Raw genomic sequence first — 12,357 nt, 5'->3', positions numbered from 1 at the left:
CAGTGACCAGTATGAGACAGTGTGCGAGAGATAACACCAAATGTAACATCCCTGCTCCTCATTCACACCTGAGACAAGTCACATAACACCGGGGAGGGAAAAATGGCTAATGGGGCACAATGTGGCCATTTATACTTAGGGGTGTACTCACTTTTCTTGACATTAATGGCTGTGTGATGAGTAAGGCTACTTTCACACATCCGGTTTGAGCCCTGCGGCTCAATCCGGCTGTGAAAACTATGCAACGGATGCGGTGAAAACACCGCATCCTTTGCATACGTTTTTACATGCGGCCGGTCCGGTTTTTTCCGGTTGCGGCATGCTACTGAGCATGCGCAGTGGAAAATACCGCATGCGGCGACCGGATGCGGTTTTTTCCGCATCGCGCCGCATCCGGCCTCCATAGGGATGCATTGAAAAATGCGCCGCAGCGGCCGGATGCGGCGCGATGCGGTGTTTTTTGCCGGAGCAAAAAACGTTGCAGGGTACTTCGATCCGGCCGCCGCATCGGCTAAATCTGCCGCATGCGGCAAAAACCGGACCGAACGCAAGCCCCTACGGCACAATGCGGCACTAATGTAAGTCAATGCAAAAAAAACCGCAATCGGCGTTACAAAAGCCGGTTGCGGTTTTTCTGCAGAACGCCGTATTGTGCCGCAGAGCAAAAATCCGGATGTGTGAAAGTACCCTTAGAGGACACCAAATTTACCCTGTTATATAAGCTGCGCACTAACACTGTACATTGTATCACAGGGACAGAGCCTCAGTGTTGTCCCATGAAAAGATATAAAGGTCGCTTTACATGCTGCAACATCGCTCAAGCGAACTCGTTGGGGTCACGGAATTGGTGACACACATCCGGTCGCTTTAGCGATGCCGTTGCGTGTGACACCTTTGAGCGATTTTGCATCGTTCAAAAACATGCAAAATTGCTCATCGGTGACATGGGGGTCCATTCTCAAATATCGTTACTGCAATAGTAACGATTAGTTCGTCGTTCCTGCAGCAGCACACATCACTACGTGTGACACCGCAGGAATGAGGAACCTCTCCTTACCTGCGGCCGCCCGCAATGAGGAAGGAAGGAGGTGGGCGGGATGTTCGTCCCGCTCATCTCTGCCCCTCCGCTTCTATTGGGCAGCGGTTCAGTGACGCAGCTGCGATGTCGCTGTGTCACTGAACGAACCGCTCCCTTAGAAAGGAGGCGTTTCGCCGGTCACAGCGACGTCGAAGGCAGGTAAGTAGTGTGACGGGTCCGGGTGATGTGGTGCGCCACGGGCAGCGATTTGCTCGTGTCGCACAACAGATGGGGCGGGTACCCACGCTAGCGATATCGGTACAGATATCGCAGCGTGTAAAGTGGCCTTTAGAAAATATTTACACAATTGTGAGGGGTGTACTCACTTTAGTGATCTACTGTAAGTCCTGGGCATCTTGATGAATCAAAACAGCAAGGTAACATAAGACATTTTGGATCGGTGGGTTTTCAGGTGCTAAGACCCCCATAGATCAAAAGAGCAAGGGCTGCTTCCTACAAAATGAATGATGAGCTCAACAGAGTCTTATATTCACTCGCAGTGGGGGGGGCTTCGTTTTCGTGATCATGGGGGTCCCGGCGCCGAGACACGTTGAACGTTTTATGAAGGTGAATGTCTCGCACATGCCCTGTAATTTACTGTCTCCGAGGTGCAGTCTGAATAGGCCAGAGGCGAAGAAACTACAATATCTGTCCTGGCAGCTGCAAGAATTCTGGAAAAAGCCGCGCTAACAAGCAAAATGCTACATACAATGGAAGGAAGGATCGGAAAATACGTCTCAGCTGTCAATCAAATAGAAGCCTAACCTGAGCTCACCCGAGAATATAGTAGAGGAGCCCGTCCAAATGTCTCACTGCTGGTTACAAGTACGAAGCATGGTAGTGCCCGCTCATCACTAGTTACGAGTACAGAGCACCTGAGCATGGTAGTGTCCGCTCATCACTAGTTACGAGTACAGAGCACCCGAGCATGGTAGTGTCCGCTCATCACTAGTTACGAGTACAGAGCACCTGAGCATGGTAGTGCTCGCTCATCACTAGTTACGAGTACTGAGCACCCGAGCATGGTAGTGCTCGCTCATCACTAGTTACGAGTACCGAGCACCCGAACATGGTAGTGCCCGCTCATCACTAGTTACGAGTACTGAGCACCCGAGCATAGTAGTGCTCGCTCATCACTAGTTATGAGTACTGAGCACCTGAGCATGGTAGTGCCCGCTCATCACTAGTTACGAGTACTGAGCACCCGAGCATGGTAGTGCCCGCTCATCACTAGTTACAGTTACAAAGCATGATAGTGCCCACTCATCATTCATTATAACGATTGTATTTAAGAGGATTAACCCTTTAAACATACAACCACCTTCAAATAATTGAGCCAAGTCACAGTGCCACAGCCATCAAGGGTGTGAAAGACCAAAAACAACATAACTGAATGAACTGTATTATATTGTGTACATAATTAGTCAGAGGCCCGGCTAACCTCCAGATCCACAAGTAACTGACATCAGACAACCCCTTTAAGAAGTCATTAACCCTCTCAGAAAAGGTTTGCGGTTACTAAAACCATTTTAAATAAAAAACAATAACAACAAGAAACAGCATTTTCTGCTCATTACTGCACAATAATGACATCTGGTAAAGGAAAAGGCTGAGCGTGGCGCCAAGCTTAGATGCACGGTGTACCGGCCGGCGCTCACCTGTATGTAGGACTTCTGCACCGCGGCCAGCTCATCTCCCAGAGGCACCACAAACTTCTCCAGCTGCCGCTCGTGGGAGTACGGCTGGATGTCCGGGGAGTCCTCCGAGCGCAGCTCTATCCGGCTAATCAGCAGGTTTGAGACCACTTGCTGCACAGACTAAAAAAAAAAAAAAAAAAAAAAAAAAAACGGATTTAGCGTCCGGTATTTAATTTCCTGATTGACAGCACTACTGCCATATGTGATTACTGGAGGATAGTCAGCACAGGGGTCTGCTGTATACACTCAGTCAGACATAGTGGGGCCATAGTTTTTTACTATAAAATTGACATTTTTGTAGTTTGACTTGCCTGTTTTTGGTGACTCTTCATAATATACAGTTAGGTCCAGAAATATTTGGACAGTGACACAATTTTGGCGAGTTGGGCTCTGCATGCCACCACATTGGATTTGAAATGAAACCTCTACAACAGAATTCAAGTGCAGATTGTAACGTTTAATTTGAAGGTTTGAACAAAAATATCTGATAGAAATTGTAGGAATTGTACACATTTCTTTACAAACACTCCACATTTTAGGAGGTCAAAAGTAATTGGACAAATAAACCAAACCCAAACAAAATATTTTTATTTTCAATATTTTGTTGCGAATCCTTTGGAGGCAATCACTGCCTTAAGTCTGGAACCCATGGACATCACCAAACGCTGGGTTTCCTCCTTCTTACTGCTTTGCCAGGCCTTTACAGCCGCAGCCTTCAGGTCTTGCTTGTTTGTGGGTCTTTCCGTCTTAAGTCTGGATTTGAGCAAATGAAATGCATGCTCAATTGGGTTAAGATCTGGTGATTGACTTGGCCATTGCAGAATGTTCCACTTTTTTGCACTCATGAACTCCTGGGTAGCTTTGGCTGTATGCTTGGGGTCATTATCCATCTGTACTATGAAGCGCCGTCCGATCAACTTTGCGGCATTTGGCTGAATCTGGGCTGAAAGTATATCCCGGTACACTTCAGAATTCATCCGGCTACTCTTGTCTGCTGTTATGTCATCAATAAACACAAGTGACCCAGTGCCATTGAAAGCCATGCATGCCCATGCCATCACGTTGCCTCCACCATGTTTTACAGAGGATGTGGTGTGCCTTGGATCATGTGCCGTTCCCTTTCTTCTCCAAACTTTTTTCTTCCCATCATTCTGGTACAGGTTGATCTTTGTCTCATCTGTCCATAGAATACTTTTCCAGAACTGAGCTGGCTTCATGAGGTGTTTTTCAGCAAATTTAACTCTGGCCTGTCTATTTTTGGAATTGATGAATGGTTTGCATCTAGATGTGAACCCTTTGTATTTACTTTCATGGAGTCTTCTCTTTACTGTTGACTTAGAGACAGATACACCTACTTCACTGAGAGTGTTCTGGACTTCAGTTGATGTTGTGAACGGGTTCTTCTTCACCAAAGAAAGTATGCGGCGATCATCCACCACTGTTGTCATCCGTGGACGCCCAGGCCTTTTTGAGTTCCCAAGCTCACCAGTCAATTCCTTTTTTCTCAGAATGTACCCGACTGTTGATTTTGCTACTCCAAGCATGTCTGCTATCTCTCTGATGGATTTTTTCTTTTTTTTCCGCCTCATGATGTTCTGCTTCACCTCAATTGAGAGTTCCTTAGACCGCATGTTGTCTGGTCACAGCAACAGCTTCCAAATGCAAAACCACACACCTGTAATCAACCCCAGACCTTTTAACTACTTCATTGATTACAGGTTAACGAGGGAGACACCTTCAGGGTTAATTGCAGCCCTTAGAGTCCCTTGTCCAATTACTTTTGGTCCCTTGAAAAAGAGGAGGCTATGCATTACAGAGCTATGATTCCTAAACCCTTTCTCCGATTTGGATGTGAAAACTCTCATATTGCAGCTGGGAGTGTGCACTTTCAGCCCATATTATATATATAATTGTATTTCTGAACATGTTTTTCTAAACAGCTAAAATAACAAAACTTGTGTCACTGTCCAAATATTTCTGGTCCTGACTGTATGTCTGAATATGGACCTAGGGATTCATTTATGCTGGAGTGGTGCTTTAAATTGAAGCCCTCTGCCCTCGGTGTTATACTCCCCTTCAAGTTTTTTCGTCCTTTTTCGGTGCTGCTTGGTTGGTCCCGCGGTGCCATCATCTTGTGCCTGACTACCCAGAAATCAGACGTTATGTCACAAGCTCCCAATACAAGTCTATGAGAGAGAACAAGGTCAGATTGAGGCTCTCATAGACTTGTATTGAGTTGGGACCTCCGGCTCCATGAAATAACAGAGCTGCCGGTAGGTCCCAAATCACCAGAAACTGACTGAAGCGGCGGTGATAAAAGATGAAGCCGCTGGAAGGTGAGTAAAGACAGGGGGTGTATAAGACTTCAATTTAAAGCACCACGGTGGAATTTAAAAAAAAAAAACAAAGAAACTTGGAGTGGTGCTTTAACCTCTTGACCCTGATGCAATAAAAAAGTAAACAATATATAAAACTACATTTACCTCCCAACTGAGCAACACTTCTGCGATCTGCCGGTGGTTGGGTAACATTGCTAAGTGTGGGATTGCAGAAGCAATACTATGTTGTTACTATGTTGATGCACTGGTCCTGAAGAAGAGGTATAGCCTCGAAACGCGTAGACCGATGGAATAAAAGAATACATTTATAACATCAACGTGCTACATCTTCATTTTGGCTGATGCGCGGCATTAACCCCCTCTTCACTCTGATTTGTATGCACATCCACGTGGGGCTGCAGCAGACGCCATCATCCTATGCTTTATCAGTGGTTGTGACTATCACAACCTTTTCAGGTGAGTGTATTTTTCCTGATCTACCTCACTGATCTGTTGGTATTACACTATCAGCGCTCCTTATTTTTCAGTTTATATTGCAGAAGCAATGACAGTCTGGAGCTATTTTTAAGTGGTCTCTAGCCATGGACCACCACCCTTTTAATGAGCAGCATCCCATGAATGTATGAATTAAGCAATGTGCAACTTCTGCTACTGTTAGACATAAATCCTAACAGCAGCCACAGTCTGGATGGATGGATGGATGGGTAGGTGAGTGAATGAATGAATGGATGAATGAATTAATGGATGTATGGGTAGATGAATGAATGGGTAGGTGAATGAATGAATCAATGGATGGATGGATGATTGGGTAGTTGAATGAACGGATGGCTGAATAGGTAGGTGAATAGATGGATGGGTGGGTAGATGGACGGATGGGTGAGTAGGTGGACGGACGGGTGGATGAATGAATAAATGCATGAATTAATTAATGGGTAGATGAATGAATGGATGGATGGATGGATGAATGGGTAGGTGAATGGACTTGGGTGGACAGACGGACGGACAGGTGAATGAATGAATGAATGAATGAATGAATGGGTGGGTAGGTGGATGGACGAGTGGGTTGTTGGATGCATCGGTGTTCGTCCACCTTTTGGAGAAAACATGTACACCGAGGTTTATGGTTTGCAGAGGTGTTTTATATAGCACAGTCTACTGTTCTTTCCTATACAAATAAATGGATGCTTTGCAAAAAAAAACAAAAAACCCAAGACCTCCTTTGTTTTGCTTCCGGTAAACTGTGCCTATGATGACGGAGGCTTTCCTGAGTGCACAGACGGAGTGAGCACTTAGTCGTGAACAGGTTGGTTTAGACACAGACTGGCCCTTGTGTGGCCTGCGGCGCTCAGAACTACAGGCTTAACCCCTCCTCACCTTGGTATCACTGCCGGGGGTGGCGCTGAGAGCCAAGATACGGAACTGCGTGGTATAATTGTTCAGCTCTCGTACAACCTGGAAAAGAAAATAAAAAAAAAAAAAAAAAAAGTGTCACCATTTACTTCTATATAACTCAAACATTTTGTGAAAAGAAGAAAAAAAAAGAAGAAAAACTACTTTGTTTCCCCCATGAAATAGCGCCCCACATGATCACAAGGCATCTTCTGGAATTGCAGCGTTCCAGTAAACAGAGCTAAGCGGTGATGCCAGAGAAAAGAGTGAAAAAAAGCACAGATTTGGAGGAAAGTGGGTGCTCAGCATCAGAGAAGAGGGCGCGCGTCCCGGCACCGCTCGCTTACCTGGCAGTAGGCATGATTGCCGAGGGACTTGTGAGCCTCATCGATGACCAGGCACTTAATGTCACTAGCCGGACAGGCGCCGCGGGTGAGATCATTCACCATGACTTGTGGGGTTAGGAAGAAGACTCGATGTTTCTGCCATAATTCTTTCCGGATATGCGCCTGGGTGGCTCCTGTAAGTACAAGGATGATACAAGGACGGCAGTGAGGCCCGGGGGACATGGCTGAAAACACGACATGGAAGGGTGCAAAATATTGTTGCTAGAACTCAAAGCGAATGTCACCAGATTTTCCAACACAGACTGCACACTGTATTGACAAGCGCTCCTAGACCTGATGAGGCTGGTGTAAAACTACGGCATCAGGGAGGAGCGGCGCTAAGGAGCCATCATTCATGCTAGGAATGCTGGGAGGAAGGTCACTGAGGAGCTGCCAATCACACGGGAGGGGACAGCGAGGTGTATACTTTAACAAAGGATTGATATACAACCATTCTGATAAGATTTATTTCTTTAAAGCAAGTACACCAGTCTCATCAGGTCTACGACATGATATATGTAGCTCATACACTGAAATCTGTCGACAGATTCTACTTAAGGAGATATCATAATGAAGAATTATATCGTGATTAGGACAAGGATTTTTTTTAAGTAAGTACACCAGTCTTATCAGGTCTAAGACATGATGTATGTAGTTTGCATGGTGAGATCTGCTGACATCCTATTAAAAAAAATATATCTTAGACCCAATGATGCTGGTGTGCTTACTTTGAAAATGTGTATCAGAATGGCTGCACAATTAAATTCCCACCTAGAGCTGGATGCACAAAATGCTGATTTTAAAGACGGCTTATATCGTGATTAGGACAAAGATTTTCTTAAGTAAGTACACCAGTCTCATCAGGTCTAAGACATGATGTATGTAGCTTACATAATGAAATCTGCTGACATCCCACTCAAAGGAGATATCTTAGACCCAATGATGCTGGTATACTTATTCTGAAAATGTGTATCAGAATGGCTGCACAATTAAATTCCCACCTAGTGCTTGTTGCATAAAATGCTCATTTAAAAGAAGGATTATTTAGTGATTAGGGCAAGAATTTTTTAAGTAAGTACCCCAGTCTCATCAGGTCTAAGAAATGTATCTAAACGGATGAAGTATGTATTGAGAAAACTGGGTGGCGACCTGAGACGCTTTGATAACTTTTTAATGATTGTGTGGTGATAAAATCCGTGAGCTCGCTGACCGTTTACATCTGTCCTCCTCATCTCTCTTCTGCATCGTCCTGTAACCTAAATTATGACTAGAAGGAAGCTGAGCTTTGTGGTCACAGATCTGCTCACATTAGAAGAGAGAGGAGGCTACAGACCAATCCATGGGGGTCCGGCCTCCTGATCGCCACACATTGCTAGGGGGGGAGGGGGGAATTAACACAATCCCCATATCTAAGAACTGACAAGGTTCCTCTGTTAGTCTCCCTGGAAGCAGCAGCGTCATTACCACCACTTTTACCAATGACACAGGCAGGCACAGCGGCTCATCAGCCCTGGAGGCCGTGTCTGGTACTACCTCTGCCGGAAATAACTACTGTCACAATAGAATTAAAATATATATTTTTTTTTCTAGGTGGCGCTGTTGAGTAAAAAGTGAAGCTGTAAAATGTTCTCTGACTGAATCATTATTGCATTTGCACCTTTTTTTCCTCTAGTTTTTGCTAAAACAATCCGGATAAAAAAATTATCAATAAATCACACAAGGAAAAAACAATGAAAAATTTGCAAATGAAGAATCAATTTTTATGGCAAATACAACTATGACTCTCTGGGCATGATGGGTGTTGTAGTTTTGGAGCCGGAGAGGAGAGAGGGTTGTAGGTCAGTTGGGTGCAGACTCTGCCCCGATCCTTACCTGTCATCTCCGCCATGTGCGCCTGTGGGATCCCCATGACCCGGAAGCAGGCCTCGATCTGCTGTGCCACCAGTGGCTTGGTGGGAGCCATGAAGACGATCTTGCCGGATGGGTACCAGCGGTAGAAGTTGTACATGACCACGGCGGCGATGAAGGTCTTGCCCAGGCCGGTGGGGAGGCACACCAGGGTGTTGTGCAGTAAGGCGGCGCCCGCCATGCTCAGCTGGTACTCCCGCACAGGGCAGTTGGTGGGATAGATCCAGACGCTGCCGGCGGACAAGTCAAAGCCGGGCAGGTTGTGTATGGCAGTGGCAGCAGGAGGCGGAAACATGGGGTCGTCATGGCAGCCGTCCACCTCTGTGGGTACATTGCCACCGGATACTCCGCCATTGGGTATACCCTGACTTATACCCTTCTCAGCCTCATACACAGCAACCAGCAAAACATCATCATCGTCCTCCTCCTGGGGCCACACTTGTGAGCTGGCCCTATGAGGGGGCCCCTGGGAGGACACAGCTCTCCTCCTGCTTGCAGCCTTCCCTTTCCTCTTTGTAGCCCCGGTCCCCGCCGGTCTCTTCGGTTCAGAGCCCCATGTCTGGAACAGAGTCCTCTGCTTCACGTTCATTCCTCCGGCTCCATGTAAACATTGCAAAAAAAAGGCGCCCCGGAAACACGTCACGAACGGTAGTGATGTGCAGCGCTGAAGCCACTCACTTGCTATCATTCCCTTATCCAATATGGCGACGATAACACTCACGTGACACTGTTTTCCGGTCTTACAATAAAGTTTAAATTGTTTTAGTGAAAAGCAGAAAAAAAAACCTCCCCGGAAATACATCACGAACAGAAGTGACGCTCGGCGCTGAAGCAACTCACTATTATTCCATTATCCAAGATGGCGACGACAACACTGTGCTCACGTAACAGCGTCTTCGGACCTATAATAAAGTTCAAGTTCTTTGAGAGGCAAAAAAAAAAGTCGTCACGACCGGAAGTGAAGCGACTGACCATCATTCCCTTATCCAACATGGCGACGACAACACTGTGGTCACGTGATAGCGTTTTCCTGTCTTTTAAGAACATTAAAAAGGACCGCCCCGGAAATACGTCATAGCCGGAAGTGAAAGAGACTCACTAGCATTCCCTTATCCAATATGGCGACGGCAACGCTTGAGTCACGTGACAGCGATTTCCGGTCTTGTAATAAAGTTTTGGTTGTTTTAGTGAAAAAGCAGAAAAAAAAAGCACGTGTCATGGCAGCTGCAGGGGAACCGGTGAGGGAGTGGAGCAGCGAGAAGCTGCACAGTGAGGAGCTGCCCAAGAAGGACGTCATCGCCTTTCTGCAGCAGCATGCGTCAGAAGCGGTACACAGGGCACCGGGGGAGGGTGCTGCCGAGTCTTGTGGGACTACAACTCCCAGCATGCATGGTTAAAAAGTAAAAAAAAAAAAAAAAAGGAAATATAATAGGGTTTAGTGCAATGTCACGTCCATCATGGACTGGTGTCTTTCTACTATACAGGGAGTGGGGGAAGGGAGGCGACAACTGCTGTGCACATATATAGCTCAGGCGAGTGGTTGTCAGTAGTGATATATCACCCCCTAAAGGTAGTGACGTATGTGAATATGTAGCTGCAGTGTGTGGGGGACCCTGATTACGGGGCACGTCCCCGCTCACACTCCTGTATGTCTGCACCCCCTCTCCATTGTAGTAATCCCATTGTTAATCTTACCCCTCTCAACCCCGATATCTCCTGTACATCATGGAGTGCCCCACTTTCTGTCCTTGGAACCAATTGGGTGGTCGGGGACCACCTAAGAATGCTGGGAGTTGTAGTTCCAACCCCAGAAGACGAGGATTATTCATCCATTAATTTTCATTCCACAGTTTCTTGCAGAACATAAATTACTTGGAAACATAAAGAACGTTGCAAAAACCGCCAAGAAAGAGCATCTGATCGCGGCCTACGAGAAACTCTTCCAGTCTAAGGTGAGTGCAGCTCCATAGGATGACGGGAAAAGTCGCACTCCTGACAATTTTATAGCATCTTTTCTTAGACCTGATTTTGTTCCTCTGTTATTCCTCCTGGAAATGAATGTGTAAATTGAGGCACAGTCCTGACACTGTTTCGTAGGTACGGAGAGTGTGGATAGTGTGGAACGCACATTATTGACAAAAGAGGATACATTTCCAGGAGGGATAAAAGACCCTTCCGTGGATGCGCTCTTCACATCATCCAATAATAAGCTTCCATGGTCCTGAGCGTCTGCGCTGGATGCAGAAGTGAATTTTAAAAACATCCAAGCTTTTAGGAGAAAAAAAAAAACTCTGTACCCCTTTTGGACAACTGTTAAAGGGGCCGTGATACACACTGAGTGCTGCCATCTCATCTGCTCCGTTTGTCTGCTGCACATCGTCTATGTAGCGGCAACAGTGCATGAAATTTCAGCGCTGATCAATGGGGCAATGCACAACAGTCACTATGGCTGGCAGGGCCCTGCATACAGGTGAGCATGGGATCTACACCACATCCTTCTCTTAAAGGGAACCTGTCACCAGGTTTTTACATTATAAGCTGCGGCCACTACCACTGAGCTTTTATATACAGCATTCTAGAAAGGTGGTATATAAGAGCCCAGGCCGCTGTGTAGACTGTAAAATAACGCACTTAGAGGGTGGCCGGTCCGATGGATGTCGCTGGTGTCATTTCAGCGCCTCCTTCATCTTGTGCGATCGTTGTCCTCCTTCCCAGCCCCGTGTGGATGACACGTCCTATGTCATCTACACAGAGGCCTCCATTGCACTCCTGCGTATGCTTACTTTCATCTGCCATGCAGAGAGCAAATCAAAATACTGTAGTGAGCATGTGCGGGCGATCTTTGACATTTCCTTGCTCCTGCGTATTGCAGTATTTTGCTCTGCTTTCAGCCGGGCAGATCAAAGTGCGCAGGAGCACAACGGAGGCCTCTGTATGAATGACGCAGGACACATCATGTACACGGGGGCTGGAAAGGAGGACGGTGATCGCAGAAGATGGAGGACGCATCTGACCCCCTAGGTGAGTATTACAAAGGTATTTTAGACTCTGTACCTGTGGAATTTGCCACATTATCTGGATTTTCTAAATAAACCCGTAGGTTTTAGCAAGTACAGACACACCCCATGTTATCCTATGGGACATTGGGAGTGTGTCCATGCTGCGGTATGTGCGACTGCAGAATATGCTGCGGATGTCCCACAGCCGCACATAACTGCATGTCAATTATTCCTGCAGAAATAATTAGTATTCTGTAATGCTGTATATAAGAGCTCGCTGGTGATGGCCGCAGCTCACCTGGAAGACCCCTTTAATTTCAGGAAATGTTGAATTTTATTCACCCCTTGACTCCTTCTTTTGACTTTTCAGCGATTCAAAGGGAAAGACAATGTGGAGGAAGTCACTAAAGAAGTGAAAGATCTCACGGTCAATGAAGAAAAAGCCTCTGAAGCAAAACAAGAAGAAGTTGTGGATGATGTAAGGTTTTTTTTGTTTGTTTTTAAGTCTGCATATACGATATCATTTCAGAGTTTTTAAGGTTGAATGTAGCCTTAAGGGGC

At 46.2% G+C, this 12,357-nt stretch overlaps 2 protein-coding genes across 2 annotated transcripts in view; one reads left to right on the top strand and one right to left on the bottom strand.

Moving 5' to 3' along the window:
* Nucleotides 1-9,432, bottom strand: part of LOC142257975 (Fanconi anemia group M protein-like) — a 127,582-nt gene extending 118,150 nt beyond the window's left edge. Inside the window, exons 1-4 of the mRNA XM_075330316.1 lie at nucleotides 8,762-9,432; nucleotides 6,851-7,023; nucleotides 6,489-6,566; nucleotides 2,737-2,895 (exon numbers count right to left, since the gene is read on the bottom strand). Of these exons, the coding sequence (XP_075186431.1) occupies nucleotides 2,737-2,895; nucleotides 6,489-6,566; nucleotides 6,851-7,023; nucleotides 8,762-9,386 (1,035 nt within the window). The 5' untranslated portion in view covers nucleotides 9,387-9,432. The remainder of the gene's footprint in view (nucleotides 1-2,736; nucleotides 2,896-6,488; nucleotides 6,567-6,850; nucleotides 7,024-8,761) is intronic.
* A 557-nt stretch (nucleotides 9,433-9,989) lies between these two features.
* On the top strand, nucleotides 9,990-12,334 carry LOC142257556 (peptidyl-prolyl cis-trans isomerase FKBP3-like). The gene is made up of 4 exons (XM_075329704.1): nucleotides 9,990-10,125; nucleotides 10,648-10,749; nucleotides 12,167-12,274; nucleotides 12,326-12,334. Exons 1-4 carry the CDS (start codon nucleotides 10,015-10,017, stop codon nucleotides 12,332-12,334), a joined length of 330 nt encoding a protein of 109 aa, XP_075185819.1. The 5' UTR covers nucleotides 9,990-10,014.
* The last annotated feature ends 23 nt before the right edge of the window (nucleotides 12,335-12,357 follow it).

This window comes from Anomaloglossus baeobatrachus, chromosome 12 (genome assembly GCF_048569485.1).
Source record: "Anomaloglossus baeobatrachus isolate aAnoBae1 chromosome 12, aAnoBae1.hap1, whole genome shotgun sequence".
In the NCBI taxonomy this organism is placed as follows: Eukaryota; Metazoa; Chordata; class Amphibia; order Anura; family Aromobatidae; genus Anomaloglossus; species Anomaloglossus baeobatrachus.
Note: the sequence above shows the minus strand (reverse complement) of the source record. Positions and strands in the feature narration are given on the sequence as shown.